Here is a 25,437-nt window from a genome sequence, read left to right as displayed (position 1 = left end):
TGCCGCTAAACGCCCTACAGTGTACAGACGGACCCTGTGACAGGGCGTGATCTGGCCCCAAATGTCTAGCTGCTGAGGCCCTACAGGAGGAGGACATGAGGGGTGGGGTCACCAGGAAAGCCACAGCCAAGGTCAAGGTGAGAAGCAGGAAAAATGGACACTCACCAACAATCACAGAGATCCAGCTCAAACCATAAGGCTGGATTTTTCATCCTGGAATTTGCAGAACTTAGTAGATCGGTACCTAACCTTGGCCAAGCACATACAGAAAGGGCCTTCGCAACCCTGAGAAAAGAAGCTTCCACCTAGGCTTCTCCTGGAGTTGAACTTGGCACCATGCCGCAAGAACCCTAAAAAGGCTGATACTCTCTGACCCAGACATGCCAGTTAAAGGATTTTTTCCTAAGCCTTACACACCCAGTGTCCGCATTAATATTATTCCAAAAGGTGAAAAATGAGTAACAACTTTAAGGGCCAAGAATGAAGAAATAGTTAAATAAACTATGATGGGTCCAGAAAACACACCATTTCAGTCAATAAAATGATCTTCGTAAAGTACCGTTAATATCAGGAAATACTTATGACACAGTGCTAAATGGCAGAGACCCAGAGGGAAATCACACACGTAGCAGGATCTCGACTATTTAAAAGAAAAAGCACATATGCATAAAAAACAATGGAACAAATTCACCAAAGTATCAACAATGATTATTAAGCTTTTTATTCTGCATTTTATTATTCTCAGTTGCCTATAATGTATTAGTTTTATAGTCAGGAAAATAAATCTATCTTGGCATAGAAGTTCATGGAAGCCATAAAAGCCTGGGTGGGGGTGGTGGGGGTGGACGCGGAGGACAGCAGACAGCTGTGGGAGACTGTGGGCTTTGCCAGTGACTGAATAGGGCAGCAAGGGACAGGGAAGGAGTTCAAAGAGGACCCAGACTTCTGAGCCTGGGGTCCAGGAGGTGAGATGGTCGTTACCAGGAACAGGAGCAAATGAATCTGAGTGTAAAGGTAACAACGGTGGCCTGGGATGTGCCCTCAGGAGGCCTGGGGAACACGGCCAGATGGGTGAGCACGAAGCCTGCCCCTCCCCGCCACAACTAGCAGTTGCTTGGAGCAAATCTGTTTACCTGTTGTACCTGTTTACCTGGAACCCGGAGGTAAACAATGTTCCCACCTCATGGCCTTTGAGGGAGCAGTAAAGGGATGAAAGCCCTACTGTACGTGGCACAGCTCAGGCGACACCAAGACCCCAGTACAGGAAAGCTGGGGTAGTCTGAGCACTACCGCTGAGCGGAAATCCTTCTGCTCGGGCCAGACCTCAAACATTTGCTTCCCAACCCTCTGCAGTCCCTGTCCGTCTCTTTCCCTGGGCGTTCTCAAGCTCTTCTGCAGCATAAAACTCCAACTCTAGGAAGAAGCCCCCAACCACACCCGTAGCCCAGAACATTCTCCCGAGCTCTAGATTCACGGGCGCAATCTCCAGCTTGCCGACTGCCCTGGAAGGTCCCGCTGACACTTCAAACGTACCCCGACCTAGTGGTGCTCGGGATCTTCTTGGCTCCTCCTCACGTCCTCCCCATCTGGATAAAAACACTCTCTCCTGTTATCCAAAATACACAAACAACTCTTAAAACTTGACAAGAGGAAAACAAACAACGCCATTAAAAATGGGCCAACACCTTAAGAGACACCCCACCAAAGAAGACACACAGCTGGCAAATAAGCATCCGGAAGAATATTCCATGTCCTATTGTCATCAGGGAATTGCAAATTCAAACAACTACACACCCATTAGAATGGCCCAAATCCAGAAGGCTGACCACACCAAATGCTAGTGAGCCGCGGAGCAACAGAAGCTCTCCTTCGTTGCTGGTGGGAAAGCAAAATGGTACAGCCACTCTGGAAGACAGTCTGGCAGCTTCTTACAAAACTAAACATACTCTGGGAAAGCTTTCTGTGAAAGTAAACAAACAAACCAACAAAAACTAAACATACTCTGACCACGTGATCTAGCAATTCCACTCCTTGGTATCTCTCCAAAGGAGCTGAAAACTTACATCCCCACAAACACCTGTGCGCAGATGTTTATAGCTGCTTTGTTTATAATTGCCAAAACTTAGAAGCAACCGAGATGTCCTTCAGTCGGTGAGCGGAGGAAACCATGGTCCGTCCAGACAATAGAGTATTATTCAGTGCTAAAAACAAATGAGCTATCAAGTCATGAAAAGACACAGAGGAATCTTAAATGCATATTGCTAAGTGGAAAGAGCCAATCTGAAAAGACCACGTACTGTATGGTTCCAACTATAGGACATTCCAAAAATGGCAAAACTATGGAGACAGTAAAATGATCAGTGGTTGACAGGGCTTAGTGGGAGGGAGAGATGAATAGGCAGAGCACAGAGGATTTTTTGAGCAGTGAAACTATTCTCTCTGATACTAGAACGGTGGATACATGTCATTATACATTTGTCCCAACCCATAGAATGTACAGCACCAAGAGTGAACCCTAACGTAAACTACAGACTTTGTGTGATTATAACATATCAATGTAGGTTCACCGACTGTGACAAATGTACCCCTCAGGTGGGGATGTCGACAGTAGGGGAGGTTGTGCATGTGTGGGACGTGGGATATGTGGGAAATCTCTGTAACTTTCTCTCAAATTTGCTGTGAACCTAAAACTGCTTTAAGAAATAGTCTATACACAAAAACAACAGCGACTCCTCTAGATGCTTAAGTCAGAAATCTGGAGTCCACCTTGCCACGTGTTTGGCTCCCTCCTCCCAAGCTCACCGGTACTCGAGGCTTGGGAATTCCGCTATCAGACTTCTCCTACCCCACAGCCTCCAGTACGGCCCTCCACAGCAATGGCCTCACCTGTTTCTGTCTCTTACCCTCTGAGAAGCAAGACGATCTTCTTAAAGCATACATTACATCCTAGCATCTCGTTTACACTTGGGATAACATTTTAAATCCTTATTCTGGTCTCTAAGCCCCTAGCCATGACCGTGACCATGGCCCGAGCTCACCTCTCCAGCCTCGTGGCACAACTTACTACGTGACAGGTGCACTGACCTTCTCAGCCACTCCCAAGTGCCAAGACTCAAAGCTTTGGCACACAATGGCCTCTCCACTTATGCTTCAAGAATCAATTTAAAAGCCTCGCCCTCAAAAAGTTCTTGCTAACCCCTGCCTGCACCACAGAGTGACTTCTCCCTCTGCCCATTCCTACTTTCTTTCCCCCTTCCCATCCACGATGCCAAGATTGCTCTCTAATAAATGCCCGTTAACCTCCCCCTCAGAGGTGGGTTTCCAGAGAATCCAACATGCATGATTGGCAAACAGGGTAAAGTTTGTTTTGGAGGACGAATGATTCAGAGTCAGCAAATTTCAGCCAGTAGGCCAAATTGGTCCGCTGCCTGTTTTTGCAAATAAAGTTTTATTAGAACATGTCCACACTCATTTATTTATGCATTGTCTGTGGCTGCTTGAGTTGAGCAGTTGCTATGGAAACCATCTGGCCCTTTACCCAAAAAACCTTACAGACCCCAGTTTTAGATCATTAAAGAAAAATCATATTTGTAAAATAAGGGCTCCTCAAATGTCTTCTGGCTCCTCTAGTAAGAAGTTCTCATGGGACTGAAGGAGCAGAGCCTAATGCAGATTTCTCTGGGAGGCTTGACATGTATGCATATAGTCTGTCATTTTCCCTTGAGTGATGGAAGTACTTTCTTCATGACATAAACCTGCCTCACTAAACATGTATTAGATCATAGCATCAGAACACTGGTAGACACAGTAGACACTCCGTGATCCAGCAGGAATCCGGTCATTCCTCTCCAGTGAATCCTCTCCAGCCATCCACATCTTTGTTCACTAGTGATGCTAAGCTCCACTGGGGACTTCTCAGACCAAGGCCACCAGGAGCCTGAGCACTGGCTGTAGCATACTGAGACAGAGAGCCTACCACAGAACATCAATGCTTGGGGCAAATCAAAAAAGTGCATTCATAAGTCTCTTCTCCAAAAGCATCTAAATGAACTTCCATGGATGTCCTGGAACAGGGGAAAGCTTCAGATCTAGGCCACAGATGCAAAATGAAACTGACAGTAAGTAACGTATCAAAGTCAATACTGTTTTAGGCATGCAACACCCAGCAAAGAGAGAACTACTCAAATCAATATTGTATAGTCCCAGAGAACACCACAAAGAATGGGATTTCAGTCTGGGAAGGATTGTCTGAGCCAATAGATTCTAACTACCAAATGACGTGACATATTACATTTAATTAGAAATTAACTGTGTAACCCAGTCTCCTAATAGATTCCGGCCACCAGACACTAATATCACACTATATGTCCACGAGTGGTCTTCAAACATTCCCACTGTGGTGAGAGTGGAGACGGGGCCCACCACTGAGAGAGTCCCCACCAGTCAAACAGCTCTGCTTAGGACCGTCACTGAGAGGGTACAGCCTTCAGCACTGAATGGCCATGCGGACTCAGGCAAATCATTTCATCTTCAGCCTCATTTGTCTTAGCTGCAAAATAGGGATAATGATGCTGTCTTTACAGAATGGTCTGAAGGATTCCAAGTGATGGACACAACTGATGTCAGCCAGGGCCTGGCATCTAGGATCTGCGCGGTGTATGCTGTGGTCATTGGTAGGATGAGCGCTAAAGATGCTGTGACCCTTCCTCAGAGCAGGGCAGGGAGCTGAGCAGTGCCCATTTGCGGGTGCTGGCAGGAGGCATACCAACCCGTGGAGATACAAAGACTGGACATACGGGGACTGAGGAGAAGGGCAAAACAGAAAGCAATTCTTCAGCGTCTAGAAAGAGAACAGGTCTCTGTGTGTCAGTTAGACTACGACGCCCCGATAGACATGGCCTATCTATACTGCACCAAATGTTTGCAAGTCTCCCATCTTCCCTAATCTTAGTAACCTTTTCCGCGTGTCTGTCCTGGAGGCTCATTCTCGAACACAATGTGTAGAATTTCCTGTCGGGTGACCTAACGACTGGAACTGAAACTGCCTTGCCTCTGTTTGTAGAATCTTCCGGACTGCACCTCCCTTGTGGCTGAATGTCAACAAGGTGGCTAGAGAGGATGCTGCTCACGCAGGATTTGGGGATCCTTCAGATGAAAAGAATCAGATTCAGTAACGATGAAACAGGAAGACTGCTAATAGCATGTGTGACCACAGGAGGCTGTCAAGAATGCCTCTGACGAGATCCCAGTTCCAGAGAGGAAACACGAACAGCTCCTCAGAGTTTTTTAAATTTTTAATTTTTTTTGAAGATTTTATTTATTTGACAGAGAGAGAAAGAGAGCACAAGCAGGGGGAACAGCAGAGGGAGAGGGAGAAGCAGGCTCCTCGCTGAGCAGGGAGCCTGATGCGGGAATCCATCCCAGGACCCTGGGATCATGACCTGAGCTGAAGGCAGACGCTTAACCAACTGAGCCACCCTCAGAGCACTGTGTAGGTTAGCCCAGGACAGACTGTGTTAGAGCCTATGAGTCGTGCTTATAAATCTCAGGCAAGAATTCAGTAGCGTGGACAAGAAGGGCTTTCTGGTCACCTGGGAAGGAATACATCCCATTGCAAATGAGTTTCTGAGTGAGAGAGTATGAAAGTCCGGGAAGGGTTGTGTGAGTGAGTGTGTCTACGCACACATCTGAGGTGTGTGCCCAAAATGGTGAGTTCAAGCTTCTGTGGTTTTTGAGCAGGATGACTGAGGGACCCAGAGTCACATGGACACTCTCCCTCACAGATTCACCTCAGGCAAATAGAACAGAGATTTTTTTTCAAGCTAGAGGGGACTTTCAAGAACACCAAACACACCTCTTCTCTAGCCACCTAGATGAAGAAACAGGCTCTGAGAAGTAGGGTGGCTTGTCCACCTTCACTGCACAATAAAATAATAGGTCGGCAACTCTCAAAAAGGTGAGCTGGCCTCTGTGAATATCTTTCCTCAAAGGTAGAATGAGGCCACATGATTCACAGCCACTCAAATCCTCCACATGGAATCCTTGGCATCTGGAGTTATTCTGAGGGAAGTCGGCCCATGGGAAGTAGAATTAATTCAATACTCTGCCTAAGAACATCAGTTACCCGAGGAGTCATTCCACAAAGTCAAAGTCAAGTATCTTCTCTGCACCGAAGCCAAAATAAGTTAGGGTGGGGTGGGGGATTTTCTCTGCTCATGTTCCTCTCCTCTGAAATCAACCTTGGGGACCCGGCTCTAGTGATTTTTAAACATCCTTTGGTGGAAGTGCCATAAATCCAAATGATTATTTCACACCATGCGACACAACATAAAGACAAAGATGTGCCTTGGTGGGGGTGGCAGACATACAACAACGTAGGTTGTATGTTTCTGGAATCTTCACCTCCAAGGAGGAGGAAGTGGTTGACTTGAGCAACTTCTTAAAAATACTAAATTGAGGTCCATCTTTGCAACACTGATAAGGGCTTACTTCTTCCTTTTTGCAATAAAGCTTGTAAGACTCAGAGGCATTTTGATGGTCTAATCAACCTGAAAGCCATGTCAAATTGCCTTAGAAATCTCTGCGCATTCAAAATATACACACTTGTTAAAATTAATTACATCATTCACCATTTCTACACACATTATAGCTTAAAATGTTCTACAGTCATTTTTATTAATAAATCCTTAATGGACAAAAATTACACTATAAAATTATTGTATGTATGCTGCATTTCCAATTTTACTGCTATTATCTTTAAATATTTCCCCCAAATGGAAAGTCACTAATTTATAAATCAGAGTCTCTCCTGGAAAGTAAAACTGAAAATTGGAAGTTTATGCAGAGAGAGAACTCTGGTGTCAGGCTAAAGCCTGTTTTCCTCTTCCTGATCTCCTAAGAAAGGTAAAGGGTGCCCAGGGCTGCTGACATCTGGGAACCGTGGCAATGGCAGAAATAGCAAATTCTAGCCAAGTTGCCCCAGAAAACTGCTGCTTTTGCAGTTTGGAGAGTCCCCAATTTGCATCTTGTTGAAAATGTCCCATAATTACTAATCCCCCCCCTCCCACACACACACTCTTCATTATAGACGATTATTTCTAAGAGCAATCCATAAATACAAACTGCCAGATTCAAAAGGAAAGAAGAGCAGGACTGTGGACCCTTCCAGATACCCAGATGTTCAGCCCAGAGATACAAAACCTCTGGGCGTGGACAACACTTTTTCCTCTTCTCCCTGCTTTGGAGCGATATGGGCCTAAAATAACTTCATCTGCAGGCCATAGTTTCCTGCTCATGACATTACAGGGTCTGGAGCTATTGCTGGAAACAAAACTTTGAGGGAAGCTCCCTGAGAATCAGATAACAGTATCTGTGAAAACCTAAGGCAGACATCAACACTGAGCTACCAATTGCCAACTCAGAGCAGAGCAGATAAAACGATGCTTCTGAGAACCACTTCTTGAAATAAGGGAAGTCATGTAGAAGAAACCCACTGCCCACCTTGGCAGGGGACTTGCACAGATTACCTGAGGGGTGGGGATCTGTACCTGGCGGCCCCACCTCCGGAGGATGAGTGTGTCACTCACCTGCTGTGTAACTCCAGCCAGGAATGTGGATGGACAGTTGGCTGCCACCACCCTCGGTGTGCCGAGTGGTATAGTCCTCTCTCCCTTTTCTTACTGTGACCTGCTGAACTCCCACACCCGAGAATGCTTGCTTTTCCAACAGACGGGAGCCCCTCCAAGGACAGGTGCAGGGCCCCAGATGCACCTGCTCCAAGGACGGGTTTTCCTTCAAGAAACTTCCTTGCAAACCCGGGTTCCAGCTGGGGCCTAGGAGGTTCTCGTTTCCTTCCGTGAGCTCCTGCTTCAAAGCACTGCTCATTGGCCCTCCATTAGCTGTGCCGTCTACTCCATCTGGTGTCAATCCGTGTGAACTGCAGTTTAGGTTGAGCGACAGGACCGACCTGTGCATTTTAGGGCCAGCAAGCAGAGGCTGCTCAATGGGGACGGAGAGGGACCGGTCTAGATAGTAAATGGAATTGGGGCACTGCTGAGACACCCTGACATGGACGCAGGAGCTGAACACCAGCGGCCCCTTTCCCGACCGCGCGGCGCCCAGAGGAAAACTGTCCTCTCGGTTGTCCACATCCGTGACGCAGTACTCGTGAGTCTGGCACAGCCGGGGGTCCGTCTCGGGCACCTTCAGCCTCATCACAGAGCAGTTTCTGGAGCAATCCGCGCAGGTGAACGGTCCCTGGTGCCCACGGGGCTCGGCACCCCCAGCCGGAGCAGAGGCGTCCCTGAGCAGAGCGCCCTGGGCCCGGCACTCGGGGCACCGCGGGCCCCCCACGGCCTCCCACGCCAGGGTGCCGGCTGCGGGGCCCACGCGCCTGGCCGTGATGGTGATGGACGCAAAGCCCCTTTGGGGGCCGCTGCACGGCTTCTCCTCGTTGGACGGCAGCTCCGTGTCAGGTCCTGGCTCCTGGGCCGCCGGCGTCTGAACGCCCAGCCTGCCGGGAAGGAGGGCGAATGCCCGGCTGATGGAGACCCCGCTGCGGTTCACCCGCGACGGCCTGGCCGTAGGCGCGGCGTGCAGAGCCGGCGCGCAGGGCGCGGGCGGCGCGGCCCGGTTTGCCTTTGATTTACTCTCATCCATCAGCTGTGAAATGACGAGGGATGAAATCATTTTTGTGCTGTGCGATGCCAGAGTCTCCTGCAAATGGGAAAAAGATGACAATTATTCAAACAGCCTATTGTAACGCAGGCGGTCAACTCCCTTTCAAGAGCCAAGAGGACATCCCAGAATCCTGTTCCCGGCCAAGGCCTTCTACCCCACACCTGGCCCCACCTCTGCGTGCTCGGAAGGGCAGCAGACCCAGATCCGTCTGTGAAACGGTTATATATTCTGGAATCATTCTTCTGATCGGGGAATTGGTTTTCTCTGCTGGGTGTCTATTCTTAGTTTATTTAGTGATGTTTGTGTCGATGGGGATCATCAAATTGCAATAATCACCTCCATTAGGCCCAGGAGCACCTGAAGACGTGTTCACAGGCTCAAGCGGGGAGGGTAGACGGAGTTCTGGAACAGGGCTGGGACCTGGGGCACGGGTTTATATGGGAAATGAGTTAGCACTCCTGGGGGGCGGGAGGCCTGTCTGCATCCCCAACCCTCTAACACAATCCTCTAACTTTGCTGATTCACACTGGGATTCAGTGGCTCCCCATGCTTGCCATGGTGGGGGTCAAATCCCAGACAAGGGAACACAAGTGATCAAACACCCAAGCTGGACAGTTACCTAGACTAACACAGCGACCATGAGAATCACATATCAGAAAGCAGAGGTGTTGGACAGGACAGTGGTGGTTCGTCTGGGTTTCAGTGCTCAGGGGCATAGGCGCAGTCACTGTCCAGGAGAGGGATCAAGGTGTTCCATGTTTCCTTATCAGCAGATCTGTGTCCTAACAGTAAACTGCTAGTGTGTCCAAAACAACGTGCTGAGATTTTTAATAAAGCATCTAACCGGGTCAACACCAGGAGGAAGAATCTCTTCAGTCCTGGTTTTGTTTTTAATATGTGTATGTGTAAAACATTGCAGAAAACGACACGGATGACTGAATAGTCAATGCTCACAGGGTCGTAGGCCCCCATTTTGATGCTCAGTATTCTAATTAAAACAAACCCTTGCCTGCAACAGCACAGGACCCAAAAGAATCCGGTAACCACTCAACTCCCACCAGGAGTATAGCCTTCACGAAGAGCCTGGAGGCTTCACTGGTGCTCGGCAAGGAAGCAGCAATTCTCAAGCTGTAAGGGGCCTGAGAATCACCTGGAATGTTCACAACTGCAGGCTCCCCAGGCTCCAGAGTTTCAGATTCTGTAGGCCTGTGGGTGGGGCCCCAGCATCTGCATTTTAACCAGCATCCCGGTGATTCCGATGTAGGTGATCCAGGGAACACACTCTGAAAAGCTCGAACACCTGCTGGTCTTTTGAAGGAGAGGAAGGGCTTGTGTTTGAGGAGACAATTGTTCTCTTTTCCTTAGATGTGATAAGAAAGCACAAAATTTTCTTTTCTTCAGAGCAGGATTAACACTCATTTATGCCACTAACATAATGCTTTCCTCCACCTGGACTTCTGACAGGAGGGCCGGCCCATAGGATCTTAACACCCAAGGCTCGTGGCATTCTGACTGTTAGCCACCGGAAGGTGGTCAGCTTCTCAGTTTTTCTTTTTTTTTTTCCCCCTGTTTTTCATCACAATCCCCATAACCTGACACATGGTTAGATTTTAAAGCTACATGGGAAGTTGCAAATTCAAAAGACTGAACCAGAGACAGGTGAAGAAGAAGCAGAGTCGTCTTAAACTTCATCTTTTAAAAAATCTAAATATCACTGGCTACCTTTTCCCAGATGGCTAGCGAGCTCCAGGCTCTGCTTGAAACCTCTTTCAAGGTGGAGTCTTCTCTTCAGCACGTGTCATTAACACATAACCACCTGGGAGCTTGTGGAAGCCTCAGCCCCGAACAACAGCATCAGAATCCCTGGAGGTGGGGCCAGGCATCCTCTTTTTTCATTTCCAATGTGACTGCAGCAGGCAGGTGATGTTGAGAAGCACCACCTGATGCTTCTGAGGCACCTCGCTCTCCTTTCTACGCGTCGCTCTCCACGGCTGGGGTTTACATACAAGAACAGTGAGATATGCCTAGCACCTACCCCAGGCAGTTTGACTTGGTACGTAGTCCCTCCCTAGTTAGATTTAGTTCTGATAAAATTATGCCTGTGCATCCTATCAGGTGCATAATCATACCTGGTAGGAACTCCTTTGGCACAGGTCTCTGAAAGAAAAAGCAAATATTCATCTTGGAAAGTGTGCTGTGTTGGTTTTATTTTATACTTTATAGCAATGTTTCCCAAAGTTTGGGCCAGTGACCACTGGCATAAAAAACACCCAGTGTGGGGAGGGTTAAAAATGCCAATTTCTGGATGCTTCCCTCCTCCTCTCTAGACCTAAGGTGAATCAGGAGCCCTGGGGATAAGGCCAAGCAGCTGTGTTTTTAACCAGCTGCCAGGTGATCCTCTGCGCAGATACGGAAGAAGGAATGCCAGGCCAGAATCAGACCTCCTGGGGTCCCTCCTGAGCACACGCTGGAGGGACGCCCTGGGGCTACACTGGGGGTTGTGGGTACCAATGTAGGAGGCCCTAGAGGCCCAGAAGGATGGGAGAGAGAATCACCCACCATCTCATTACCTTGGGCCTGGCAGGTGTAACTGACTTTGAGCCCATCAAATGCAAATGGATGAAGGAAGAGCAACAATGAATGAAATGAATTTGAACTCAATTCTGAAGCTGGGAAATCACCTGGTATGTCAGGGTGACACTGTTCCTGAGGGGAGAGAGGCTGATCGAAGCCCAGTCCCAAAGAAAAGTCTCTTTGCCTTCTCTACCTTACCAGGAAGTTTTGGAGATCAGAAACAATGGAGGACGTGAAAGTACCTCTCAAAATATGAACATGATACGTCACTGCAGGGTATGACTTTTTCTGCGATTTAACAGAAATCAGAGGATGTCTGATGGACTCAAACCTCTGGATGAGTGAAGGAGTATTTATAATGAATGCATTTGGGTTAATTTGAATTACACAAATGAAAATAACCTATTACATACCCAATACATTGAAATTTTGTCGATGTGAATGTAGAATGAATGAAACCTTTCTAGATGAAAGTTCTGTCATCCTAACATAGAGTCATGATCAACCCATTTATTCATGAACATCAGGCAGATCTTTTGAGCTCCTACTACAGGAAACTGAGGAAACTTCTTGGCCCCATGGAGTTAACAAAGGGGAGAGAACACCAAGCAGAGAATCAAATTATCAAGACTGGGATTATTGGTTCAATTTTACTGTGGTTTCTTCTGAGGTATTTACACTCAGCTTTGACAAAAGCCCCAACTGATAGACTGAGAGAAATTAAAAAGGAAACACTGTACTCCTTGCTCGTCAAAACACTAATCCCACCCTTGTATGGGAAGTTCTATTTATCAGATCTTATTTTCTCATTAAGATCCATTAAATCATTAAAGTCCAACCTCTTAAAACTCTGGGCTGCCACACAAAGCACTACAGTCTGGGTGGCTTAAAAACAGAAATTTTATTCTGTTACAGTCTTCACATTTCCTTTCTTCAGTGTGTGACTGTGCCCTAACGTCCTCCTCTTGTAAGGGCATTGGTCATATTGATAAGGCCCACCCTGATGACCTCATTTAACCTAAATTACCTCTTTAAAGATTCTGTCTCCAAACACAGTCACACTCTGAGGTACTAGGAATTAGGACTTCCACACATTCAACTGGAGTGGGGTAGATGGTCCATGACAGACTACAATATAGCACTTTGTGTCCAGCTCTTCTTCCGGGGCTGGGAAGCCAAGAAAGAGATGAGACAGAGGAGCTATCTGATGTTCCTAACTTGGCCCACTAATTTTAAAACAGGGAAACTTTTTAAAAAAGTGATCACATCTTTCACATCAAATATCTTTCCCAATGAAGCTATTTCAAGATGCCCCTCCATCTGTTCTTTATATTGTGTTAACTGAACATGGCTTTGAAAAAAAAAAAAGAGTATCGGGCGCCTGGGTGGCTCAGTTGGTTAAGCGACTGCCTTGGGCTCAGGTCATGATCCTGGAGTCCCGGGATCGAGTCCCGCCTCGGGCTCCCTGCTCGGCAGGGAGTCTGCTTCTCCCTCTGACCCTCCCCCCTCTCATGTTCTCTCTATCTCATTCTCTCTCTCAAATAAATAAATAAATCTTTAAAAGAAAGAAAAAGAGTATCTTTTATCTAAAATAAGATTAACTGATGGAAGATTTGATTTGAAAAGAAAATAATCTTGCATTTAAAGTAGAACATTCAAGGTCAGAGGAAGGTCAAACGAATAGTGGGATTTCATGTCTTGCTTTGGCAATAAATCACCCATTTCCTGACCATCCTCATAGAACACTCACCTGTGTACATTTTCTTTCTCATAAATGCTGCTTTTGAGATATTGATTTCTTTTAAATGTTTCAAACATGATTGTGTGGGGCTGGTAACTGCTTTCCTAGTTTTATGCATTTTATTGACTGTTTTTAACTTTATATTTATGCCTTAAGGCATATTACTATAAAGGCACCATTTCATAAATCAAAGGAAGAAAGAGATAAGCGGCGGATGGTCAGAGAAATCAGATCCTGAGCCATTGGGATGAGAATGTTTCCATTTCTGTAGCAATTTATTTCTCCAAAGGATAAGCATCTAATCCAACCTGTGGCTTTGAAATCTATATTTTTCTCCACTTGACCAGTCTTCCCTTTTCCACGGTCGCTCTGCAGCCTACAACTATGTTTGCCAGATGGATGCCTTGGCCCCATGTCTGCACAAATACTCTCTACAGCCCCCTCCCCTTTTTAGTCCACCCAGCATCATCACCACTGAGCAATCTGTCAACCTTGTGGCATTTCATCATGCATGCAAGAGTATTTTTGAATGTAGGAGTTCACTCTGGTATGTAGCGCCAGGGAAAGACTGTTTTGAGACAAATGGAAGAACTGGAGGTTTTCTCCATCTCCGTCCTGAAACTTTTGTCTTTTCATGCACTTACAAGAAACCAAAGGACTCGGTACAGTGTCATGTATAACAGTGAAAAGCTGGAAAGAATCCAAATGTATTTTAAAAGGGGATCGGGTAAGTAAATCACAGCAGGCACAACTGCATCGTATTCTGTAGAAATTAAAAATAAAGATTACAAAGAATTTAAATGCCATGGGAAATTGCTTGTGATGGAATGTTATGTAATAAAAGAGAGCTATAAAAGTTGATATACATTATAGTTTTACGTAAAAAAATTGCATAGGAAAAATAAGGGAACGAAATATATATAAATATTTTTTCCTTATATATTCCTATATTTTCCTAAGTGTCTACATGGAACTGCCATTACTTTTGTGATCAGGAAAATTTAAACATTGTTTTTTCAAAGATGAAAACTCTGTTCCATATTTCATTCCTTTTAAATAATCACTTGGTTGAAGAAGTGCCTGCATATCATTTCTACAGCTTCAACGAATTTTGAAAGGAAAAGTGATCAATCTTCCACTGGCTCCAGAGGAGAGGCGGAGATTTATGGCAGTTACAAAGGAAGGGCATCCATTCGGAGTGTTTCATCATCTTACAGCATCCTTATAACAAACACACAGGGACAAGCTTTAAAAGCTCAAAGTTAGGAGGGAAATTTGAAAGTCATACTACTGATCCGATCAAAGTAGATAGTCCAGATCATTCCAAAGCAGATGTTTAGAAGGTGTGATTTCTGGGAGTTCAGTCACAGAAAATGACAGTGTGTGTGTGTATGTGTGTGTGTGTTTTCTAGAGACCCAGCTACGTGGCCCCAAAGATCTTTATCACTAATAATCAAACTGATTAATTTTAACATCAACAGGAAAATGCTGGAATTTGCCAGCTCAGTGTGAAAAACAGGTGGGAAAGATCTTCAGCTGGTATCTTTCTTAAAAAGAGCAGCAATCGGAGCACCTGGGTGGCTCAGTCGTTAAGCGTCTGCCTTCAGCTGGGATCATGATCCCGGGGTCCTGGGATGGAGCCCCGTGCGGGCTCCCTGCTGAGCAGAGAGTCTGCTTCTCCCTTTCCCTGTGCTCGCTCTCGCATGCTCTCTCTCTCGCTCAAATAAATAAATAAAATCTTAAAAAAAAATAAAAAGAGTAGCAATCAACTTCATCATTATCCTGCCCTTCTTAACTGGGTACCTCCTCCCAAGGGTGGTTCTCAAGGATCCACTGTTCTTCCTGCTCATTTCCTTCCCTGCAACCTGACATTCCTTCTCCTGCTCCCCAGAAACAGATGAGTCACAGCCGGGCATCTTTATATCTTCAGAGAGTGAGCTTGGTGCTTCCACACAGAAAGGGCCTGATGCAAGTATTTTAAGTACTGATGACTAGATCTCACACCCAGATTAGCATCCTTTCTCCATCGTGTGGAAGTTCAGGCCTGGGGTCTCTGAGCTTCATGAAATGCAAAGCTAAATCAAAGGGTAATACCTAAGACAACCATTTTGGGGGGAGGATTTTTTTTTTTACAGATACCCTTGCCACTTTAATCTGTCATGAGACATCGACTCTTCTAATCCCACAATCTCTAAGAATTACAAAAGGTGGTGGCAGATTATCCATTTGTGAAAGACGACACCCTGGATGATTCTTTCAGGCAGGGAAGTCCACATTTTAAGATCTGTTAACTGGGCCTTCCTCTATGCCAGCCCTTTAGAGCAAGATAAGAACAGAAGCTCTGGAGCCCGACAGCTTATGAGCTGGGAGGTTCAGGGCAAGTCAACTACCGGAGGGAGCTACTGGAGCTTTACTTTTCTCACCTGCAAAATGGGTATAATAATAATACCACCCGCCCGGGATCGTGGGAAAGATGCAATGAGTCAATTAGCCAGAACCTGGTGTGTGACACACTGGCAATATTAACCACCCTGTACAGAGTGCTTTGTTCTCTGGGATCAGAAACATTTCATTTTATAAATACGACCTCTAATTTTCTCCCTATTTCAGACAACTGATGCTTTTCGCAGATACAACGATGTATACCAGCTTGTTAGATTTCCAATTTTCTCTTCTCTACCTTCGAAATGTTGCATGGCATCATTCTGTCTCTCTCTGGCAGATTAATTTTGGTTTAAAATTGAGACTCAATCACTGTACTCTCTTATGATACTGTAAATTTACAAATTGTTGGTGAAGATTATAAAATAATTAAATATACAGTGCATCCTTTAATGTAACAAGTCTTAGTCACCAATGGTTAGATCTTCTGCTGCCTTAATTCAGTTTTGACTAAACAAAATAAAATGCAAACACATCATAAGTAGGCCAATGATCATGTTTTATAGTTGGCTGCATTTTGCCGACTACTCGAGAAGTTAGAAATATGTTACCTCGGTGAAGTCAGATTTCTTCTCTGTAACATCAGACTGAAGATTTTTAAAGGCAATTTGATCGTTTGTACTGTACTGGTTGTCCCGTAATCCTAGGCAAAAGGAGATAATATTGCTACTTTTTAGTATATGAAAGGATAAGATGGAATCTATAACTCTTCTATAAAGATCCACGTCACCTAGTTAGGTACTGTACCAGCCAAGGATGAATCTGGTATATTCTGATCCATGATAAAACCTTGTACAACATTTCCCTCATTCATTCCATCCCCTGATTTAGGCTCCCTGATTTTACTATTCTTTAGTTTACAATTAGGCTGCAAGATTCCTTCTTTCACGCAGTTGTTTATGTTCCTAGATTCAGTAATAGTTGAACAAGTTTGGACTGCTCACATTCTGCCTCATCCCGAGTTTACACCCAGCAGGAGAGAAAATCACATCTAAGAGGTTCCCAACACCACTAGAATTAAGAAAGGTTGAAACATAAGACCAACTTCCATCCAATCTCTTAACACAACAGTGCTTAAAGGAGCCATGCGTGGCCCGGACACGGAGATTGAAGCTGCTTTGGAATAGCTGGGGATAATTTTGTGATAATACCGCAGGGATAAGTGAGACACGGTGGAGAGCCCCCCACAGAGACACCTACCACCCCGATGGCCCAGGATATCATCAGGTCCAAGGGCACACAGCAGGCGGCCAAGAATTTTGAAACTGGATTCCTGTTCCGGCCCCACCACCCATGAGTTTCGTAAGGATAGATAATGTGGAATTTCCTGATCCACCAAACCTACCCTGCACTCCTCATGGAGCCCTGGATAGAATCCACAACTCAGCAGCACTATGATCCACCTGGGCACCTGTTGCTAATGCGGGAATGTCTACAAACACAGGAAGGTGGAGTAAAAAGGAGAGTTTGTGTGGCCCAGTCTCTGCAGTCCTGGTAACAATGCTGACTTCCAAATGCAGGTATTTTTGGGAAAGTGACTTTTCCAGAGCCTACAAGGAATGGTTCCCCAACAGCTGGGGCTGGTGACGAGAAAAAGGAGATTTAAGAAGCACCTCCCTAAGTTAGAGTCCTGTCTTCATCAACTCATGAGAAGCATTCATTAAAAATTTACATATAATTCAAATAACTCAATTCAAAGCATTTTAAAATAACTCAAAGCATTTTATGGAGCAAATGATACGCTATAGTATTTTTATGTTTGGCAGGTTAGCAAAGGGGTCAGGACATGGCTTGCAGGAATTTCAAGGGCCTCTACTGACCCATCCAAAGCCTGCTCATGTCTCACCTCGTCCTTAGGTGACGACAGAGCCCCCATCAGCCCCACCCCATACATGTGGTTGTGCCTCCATCTCTGCCCATTACCGAGTGACAGAGATAGTCATCCCAGATGATGTGCACAGATTACTTTCCATGAAGCGCAAATATAAGACCTGAAAGATCTCATGGATTTCTGTGCAGAGTCAATACGTCATGATGAGCTGACAATAAAGCTGATGAAGATGGAAATCTCCTGGCTCTAGTCAGGCAGCATCGTGTCAAGAACTCTAAAGTCAGCACCGGCTTGGGGGCCAGCGAAACCCAGGCTGCAGCCCAGTCCAGCCCAGCCTAGCCCCAAATTCAGGTGCAGCAGATGAGTTATTCATCTTCTCAGAGTTTCTTTAGCCATAAAATGCAGAGAAGAACACCTCCTGCCCAGCCTTGTCACTGAGGCACTGAGGCTCGTGTGTGTAAAGTAGGTGGCCCTGGGGTGGGACCTGGGGTTAATGCCTGATAAACCACACTGCTTATGACTGTTCGTGAGCGTCACCAAAGCGGCACCACCTCCCACCCCAGGCCCACATGGTCACTAGCATCAGACCGCACTCAGTCCCAGAGTCTCTAGCTACATGTGTGACTTTGGGCAAGTCACTCAGCATCCCTTGGCTCCTTGCTGTGAAGTGGGGGTGACAAGGGAGCCACCTTTATAGAGGGACTGGGTAAGTTCAACTGACCTAACTAACTAGCCCTCAGCACAATGCACACAATGCCCAGAACACGATGACATGGGATCAACATCAGCTCCGGGGAAGTGGCCTCACCCCTGTGGGGAGGAGGGACAGAACCAGGGCCAGACAAGCAGGGGCTGTGCATTAGTGGCCTGTGGCTGTTACATCAGTGGCCACCAACTTCGAGGCTCCAACAACACCGATGTGATACCTTATAGCTCTGGACATCAGATGTCTAGTGCACGTCTCATAGGGCTCAAGTCAAGGTCTCAGCTGGCTGCACTCTTCAGAAGGCTCTAGGGAGGGTCTGTCTCCTTGCCTTTCCAGCTTCAAGAAGCAGCCGGCTTTCCTTGGCTCCTGGCCCCACGTCACTCAAACTCTGCCTCCACCATCTCTTCTCCTTCTCTCTCTGAGCCTCCCACTTCCCTCCTACCAGGACCCTTGTGATTAGATCGGGTCCACGGATCATCCAGGAGAGCTGTCCCGTCTCAAGGTTCTTCAATCTGCAAAGTCCCTTTTGCCATGAAAGGTAAGATGTCCACCGATTCTAGGGACCTGGACATATTTGGGGGCACCACTGTTATGCCCATCACAGGCTAGTTGGGGAGACTGAGGTAGATGCATTGAATGAAATGTAAGGCCTTTAAAACAACAACTATAAAGTCTATGTGGCAAACAAGGGTAAGCACTGACAATGTGCTATTTATTGAAAGAAAGGAAGCAAAAACTTATGAGCCACATAATGGCAACATTAAAAGAAAATGTTCAATATGTGTGAGAATTCCCAAAACCAGTAAACTTGGAACTTGGAGCCATGAACCTAGTTTTGAGTGAAAATGAGATAGGACTAAAGCCACACAGGAGGATGCGTGACATAATGACCTCAAAGGACGCGAGGAGGTGAGTTACTGGAGTGGTTAAAAGCACAGAATCCGGGAAAGAAAGACCCTGACTCAAATCTATCTCTGCCACTAACCACTTGGTCAATTTAAGTAATTTAGGGTAAGTTACTTAAATTGTCAGGGTTTTATTTTCCCATGTCCTCGGGTGGTGATAAGAAATAATGAGATGATGAATAGCAAGGCCCGAGCAGAGTGCCCAGCATGTGGTAACGACACAAGCCCTCCCACCTGACCACAGAACTGTCACCACCGGTAAAGGCTCCCACCATCGGGTGACCTGCGCTGGCATCTCTGAGGAAGGCAAAGCAGGGGGGACACTTGGGGCAGGTGAGCAAGAACAAAAGTTTTGGCTTTTCCAGCAGTGGCGATCCATCACTCTCATGGGAAAAGGGTTCATGTCTCCAATACAGAAAACGCGTTAGCCAGAATGGATTGCACCTGGCCTTGGTCCTGCTCCTGGTGTAAGGACAGGAGGGGTCCAGACCGGTCTGTTCCCTCGCCCCACAGTGGGAGCTGGTCTGGCCCTGACCTCTCACTGGGGCAGCTGAAGTCCGCTCTACATCAAGAAATTGTCCTGGTTAAAAGGAAACTGGCAGAGGGTGGGCAGGCCCTGAGCCCCTGCAGGACATACACCAGACAAGTGTATGTCATCACAGAAATCCAGCAACCCTGGGCGGGGCCAAATTCTAGTTGTGTCGCTTTGTATAGGTCACGTAACCTCATTGATTCTGGTCTCCCCTCGACGAAATTAGAACCTGGAGCTGTCTCTGTTCATGCCCTGCTGTGGCGGGCTGGCCTATCCCCCAGCTGTTGGGAGGACAGCTGTCAGCGATTCACAGCTTTACTCTTCTCTGAGAACCATCTTCTGGGGAGGCTATGCCTTTCTCTCTGTTTGCCCACCGCCCGGGGTGCGGGGGGGGGGGGCAAGAAAGGGGTACAAAAGCCAGGAAGCTCTATTATTTATGCTCCGAGTGTAACCCAAGGGCCAGAGTGTACCTGAGACCCCATCAGGGTTCCTTAACTCTCTCACAATCCTTTCCTGGACAGCACCCTCTCCCACATGCCCCCCCAATCCCTGCCTCGGGTTCTGCTTCTTGGAAACCCAATGGGGTCCTACTTCACAGTGTTGTTTAAGAGTGAGGGCTTTCAAAGTGAGGCTCCTAGACCACCAGCCTCTGCATCATGGGTAAACTTGTTAGAAATGCACCTTCTTGGGTCCCATTCACTGTCCTGCAGATCTACTGAATAGAAACTCAGGTGGGGCTTAGCCATCAAAGTTTTAGCAAGCCCTACAGAACATTCGATGCAGCTCAGGTCCAAGAACACTGCTGGTCTTAGGCCAGCAAGCTCCTCTTCTACAAACGATGACTTTGAAGCCCCAGGAGGAAACCACATGCTTTTGATGCAAAAACACCCCATGACTTTTAGAAAACCGTATCTAGAGGATCTAAGTGGACTTTTAATCAATGGCTTCAGTTAAAATGAAGCCATCTAGAATGTCAGCATGTTGACTTTTATTTTGAAATGAATTTAAACATCAGCCTAATTAGCCAAAAATTCATTGCTGGTTTATGGCTCAGTTGTGTTTGGTGCCCAGTGCTCTGGTCCGGTGGCCCCAGGGAGTGTGTCAGCACACGGGCATATCTGGAGAGGTTTTCTCTGCTGAGATGGTTGGATGGATGGTACGTGCTTCTGTCTCCATCAGCCTGAAACTCTCATCCAAAGCCACCCAGCCCCAACTTTGAGCCCCTTCCCAGAGGCCACAAGCATCATGTCACTCATGAGGCCTTGAGCCAGATAATCCTGGAATCCAGACTTCCTCTCTGGAGGAAGATGTGCTTTAGCCATGGAATCCAGAGCAACAATGGATGTAGCATCCAGGGTGTTGGGGGCCCAGGAGAGCAGCTCTCCCACCCATGGCTCAGCAAGCCACGGAGAGAGCACTGCCCACCTAGGGACCCCAGCAGGGTTTGGGAGGGGGATACTTGAAATGGACCCATAGGAGGGGTGAATTTAGACAAATGTCCAAGTGGGGTGGAGAGAAGGTGACAGAGCCCGAGCCAAGGCAAACGAGAAAAGCGGGAATGGCTTAAGGTATAAGAGCAGGAAATTGCAGCATATTTGGAGGATGGCCAGTGGCACACTGGGTAAAGCCCAGGGCAGGAGCGAGGAATCCCGACAGTTCCCACACAGCACCCAACACAGCTGGAGTTGTCGCTGCAGAAACAGCACACAAGCACCATGGCGCATTGCCCGGCAAATCACTCCACCAACGTGGGGTGCACCTGGGGAGCGCCCAGCCTTCAGGTAGCTTAGTGAGCACCCTGTCTGCCTTCCTATCATGCACGTCAGGGACAGAGAAGGCATATTCAGGTGCCCCCTTCTGGGACTTGTAAATGCCCTTCCTCATTTTCAGTCTTACAGGAACCACAGATTGCTCAGAGCCTTCACCGTGCTTTAACAATACCTTCTGAAAATATTTTAAAATAGATGTTTCTCAGAATCACTTGTCAAATTTAAATGGAACTTGTCACTTCTGTGGGATCTGACCCTGTTAGCTGCCCAGTGTCTCTGGAAGACCTTTCCACCTTTGACTTCTGGAACAACGGGTCTTCTGTCTTCCTCCGTCCTGGCTACTGTGTCTTGCTTTCCTTTGCAGGTTCTCTCCTTGACCCCCCTGTTCTCCCTCTGGGCTCTCGTGCCAAACCTCAGACACATCGTGGCCTTTGCTTGCTTCATAAACCAATGCCAAGGAAGGAGCCAGATCTCATCTGTGAGCATCAGCTAGAACCAGGCTCAAGCTCGGCTAGTTTGAAAGGGAACCAGCCGACTCGCCGCAGGTCGCTGCCACCACCGGCCTCCCCTGCCTCTCCCCCCGTCAACCCTGCATCCATTATCTTGGTGAACAGCCCCCATCCTCCTACCCCCACAATAGAAATCGAGGTGTCCCCTTCCACGCCCCTCCTTTCTCCCACTTCCAATGTCCAGCGGAAAGCCAACGCCTATTTTCTCTTATGAAATAGGCTCTGCTCCGTCCCATCTATTTAATCTCCCCTGTACTGCCTGGTTTCGCCAGGGTCACAGTCAAGCTGGTGACCTCACCAGCCTCGTCTCTTGTCTGGTTCCCCCCAGACCCCTTGACATCACCAGTTTGTGACTTTGTGGCTCCTTTGAACAACCTAATGAAAGGATGCCCCCCTTGCCCTCCCCACCCCGACACCTGAACAGGGCCTGGGAAACATACACATAAAAACCTGAGCTTGTGGGCATGGGATCCTGGGGCTCCGGGAGACCAGGCTCAAAATCCTTAAAACAAGCCTGCAGCTACTTCCCAGCTGTGGCGGCTTCCATGTCTCTTTGTTCTCAGGTGCCACCTTTCCGATTTTTCCCGCCTAGCTCCCTTCTCACCCTGGAAGCCAGAAATCTGAAATCAAGGTGTTGGCAGGGCCATGCTGTTTCTGAAGGACCCGGGGGAGAACCCTCCCTTGCCCTTCGCTAGCTGCTGGCGGTTGCTGGCTGGGCTTAGTGTCCCTTAGCTTATGGCAACAGAACTCTCATGTCTGTGTCCATTGTCACGTGTCTCTGTGTCTGCAAATCTCCCTCTTTACAAAGGGCCCCAGACACTGGATTTAAGGCCCACCCTACTCCAGTCTGACCTCATCTTGACTGTATCTGCAAGGACTCCATTTCCAAATTAGGTCACATTCACAGGTATTGGGGGTTAGGACTCCAACATATCTTCTGGGGGAACACAATTCAGCCCGCATCGGTGCCCCCGACAGGCTGTCACGACCGCCTGCCCCTACCATACTGTTCTGTCCGTAACTGTTCACGAGGCTCTCCCTGAGTGGACCGAGGTCTTTAGGGGACATCCTACTCATCTTCCTTCCGTGCCTAGCCCAGCACCTGGCCAACTGCAGACGCTCACGGAATGTTGACCGAATGAACCAATTATTTTATATTTTGACAAGAGTTACATCTGCGGGGAAAAAAATCACAACATACCTTCCTCGGACAGTTTTATCATATTCCACTGGCGTTTCAAAGACATTTGACTCCGTTTCAAAGGTCTGTTAATGACAAGGATGTTTTTGGCTAAAAAAAGAAGAAGAAGAGCAGGCACCGTTTACATCTGTACCACTCTTGGAATGAGTCAGGCTCCCACCGTCCGCCCTGGGCTGAAGAACCTCAGCGTGTTCTACCTGTGATGAAGTCACCAGAATGTTTATGTGGCAACAAGGATGGGGCAGGGAGTCCACCAGGGTTCCATTTCTCGTTAGCAACAGCAACAATCATCATGTTGATGTTTCTGTCTGAGGCTTCTTTGACAAGTAAGAGAAGTTTGCACGACCATTATTTAACAGTTTTCTGCAGAGCACTGAGATGCCAGACAAGGAGCTATGCTCGCTCCTGCCTAAACTCAGATACCAACTTCTCCTCTTCCTCCCCAGAAACTGTGAGTACTTTATTTTTTGCCTGGTTTTGATGATGCTGGTTCTCTTACCAAGCCGCATTTTTACTGTTTAAAAGTTCCCTGAGTATGAAAATGCATTCAGAAAATATCACAATGTTAATTTGTTTAACCCACTTTTAATATGTTACCAAATTCTGCAAACCAGGTTATCTAGAATATTGGGCAATAGGACAGCCTGTTTACCATGCAAGCTATTGTAAGAACAATTGGTTTTCATACAATAAAACACCTTTGACACTAAATTATAATGAACATTGTTTTATAATTTATGCCCGACCACATTTGAGGTAGCTTATAATTAGCAAGAAGGATTTTTTTTAAAAAAGGTAAAACTGTGATAAAAGAAGCAAGTGACAAGCTAAAGAAATCGTTGACCCATAACGCCTGGACTAAAGATGACACTGGCATGGATGAATCACAACCTAAGGGCGAGTTTGCAACAGCCAAGGCCAAAAGGAGACATGATAAATTGCATAACTCATTGCTTTTCAAATGAAATACGCTGTTTCCTAAGGAAAGTAGTTTCATCCCCTGGGATAAGACAGTGAAAGCATGGGTCATTACATAAATGAACAGCACCTCTGTAAGCCTTTTCATAAACACCAAACCAAGGTAAATTTCACTGGATAATCTCAAAGTGCTTTGAGACTGGTCAGTGTCACTAATACATCTCAACGGCTAAAATTTCCTTTTCCCTCTCTGCAAGACAATTGATGTTGGATACAGTGTCATCTCCTTCAATGCTCAAAATGGCCTTATGAGGAGGGCGCTATTATCACCCCCGTTTTACAGGTGAGGAAGCTGAGCCCCGTTTAAATAACCTGCAAGTGTCACCCATCCAGTGAGCCTCAAGCTAAGACTTTGCGATATTATTGATCGCTGTACCTGTAGAAAAGGTAGAAACGGGAAGAGCCTGTAGATCTGGTAACATCTCTGAAGCCTGAGAAAGTGCCTGGGTTTTGGTGACATGGCTGAGGTGACACCCGGTATCACCACATTCTAATGCTATGACCTCGGACAAGACGTACCACCCCCAAGCCTGTGTTTGCTCCTCGGACAGAGAGGCATACTGACATAGACACTGGACGGCTGGGAACTATGAAATGGGATAAATGAAGGTTTTGTGGGCTCAGCACCGTGCCTGGCACCCAACGGGCCCTAGAGAAAACAGAATCCATTATCAGCTACAATTTTACACAGAATTTTTATCTCAGAAAATTAAGGTAATAAAGATGTCTTAAAAGTCTATCCACTAATTTTGCAGCCATTTTGTAGCTGATTTCTGAGATGCCTGGGATCTGAGGCGCCGTGTCTCTGGCCCTTGGTGTCCGGGCTGGCTCCCTGGGGGACAGCACAAGGGCTGTGCACCAAATGTGATCGTGCATATGCACCAGTCTGTAAGCCCTGACGCCCACTCGTGTACAGTATTCCTGTAATCACACCACTAGCTCAGTGCCACAAACGTTTAATGAGAACCCAACATCTTGGAGGACCTGAGTTAGGTGCTAGGGTAGCAAAGATGAATAGGGCACTGGAGTCCCCGCCTTTGAAAAACTCATAGCCTAACGGGGGAAGGAGACACAAAACTAGACCTCTTTCAATGCCATGTGGATTTGATCATTTCTTCTTGTGGGCTGTCGTCTTTTTAACCGCTTAACTGGGGTGAAATACACATATATAAAGTTACCATCTCAACCATTTGTAGTGTCCAATTCAGCGGCATTCGGTACATTCCCACTGTGATGCAACCACCACCACCATCCAGCCCCAGACCTCTCTCATCCTGTACAACTAAATCCCTGTCCCCATAAAAATGAATTCCCCATTCCCCATCCCCCAGGCCCTGGAATCCACCATTCTACTCTCTGTCTCTATAAACTTGACTACTCTAGAAACCTAACGTACGTGGAATCATACAGCGTTTGTGCTTTTGCACCTGGCTTGTTTCACTGAGCGTGTCCTCAGAGTTCCTGCGAGCTGTAGGTGAAATCTGCATTTCCTTCCTCTTTAAGGCTGAGTAATATTCCACTGTCTGTTTGGAGCACATTTTGTTTCTCTGTTCATGTGTCGGTGGACACT

At 46.8% G+C, this 25,437-nt stretch overlaps 1 protein-coding gene across 3 annotated transcripts in view; it reads right to left on the bottom strand.

Annotated features, from left to right (window-relative positions):
- The window catches only part of CUNH10orf90 (chromosome unknown C10orf90 homolog), a 229,561-nt gene that overhangs the window by 68,875 nt on the left and 135,249 nt on the right, over positions 1-25,437 (bottom strand). For 2 of the 3 annotated variants that reach the window (XM_028119882.1, XM_028119883.1), the window contains exons 3-4: positions 15,988-16,079; positions 7,587-8,715 (exon numbers count right to left, since the gene is read on the bottom strand). In XM_028119882.1, the coding sequence (XP_027975683.1) occupies positions 7,587-8,715; positions 15,988-16,079 (1,221 nt within the window). Of the gene's footprint in view, positions 1-7,586; positions 8,716-15,987; positions 16,080-22,889; positions 22,912-25,437 lie in introns of those variants that run through there. The other variant, XM_028119884.1, reaches the window with a different exon arrangement.

Source organism: Eumetopias jubatus, unplaced genomic scaffold (assembly GCF_037043125.1).
Source record: "Eumetopias jubatus isolate StellerSeaLion01/CBP00866 unplaced genomic scaffold, mEumJub1_p1.0 scaffold_17, whole genome shotgun sequence".
Lineage (NCBI taxonomy): Eukaryota > Metazoa > Chordata > Mammalia > Carnivora > Otariidae > Eumetopias > Eumetopias jubatus.
The sequence above is the reverse complement of the archived record's forward strand: the minus strand, read 5'-3'. Positions and strand labels throughout refer to the sequence as shown.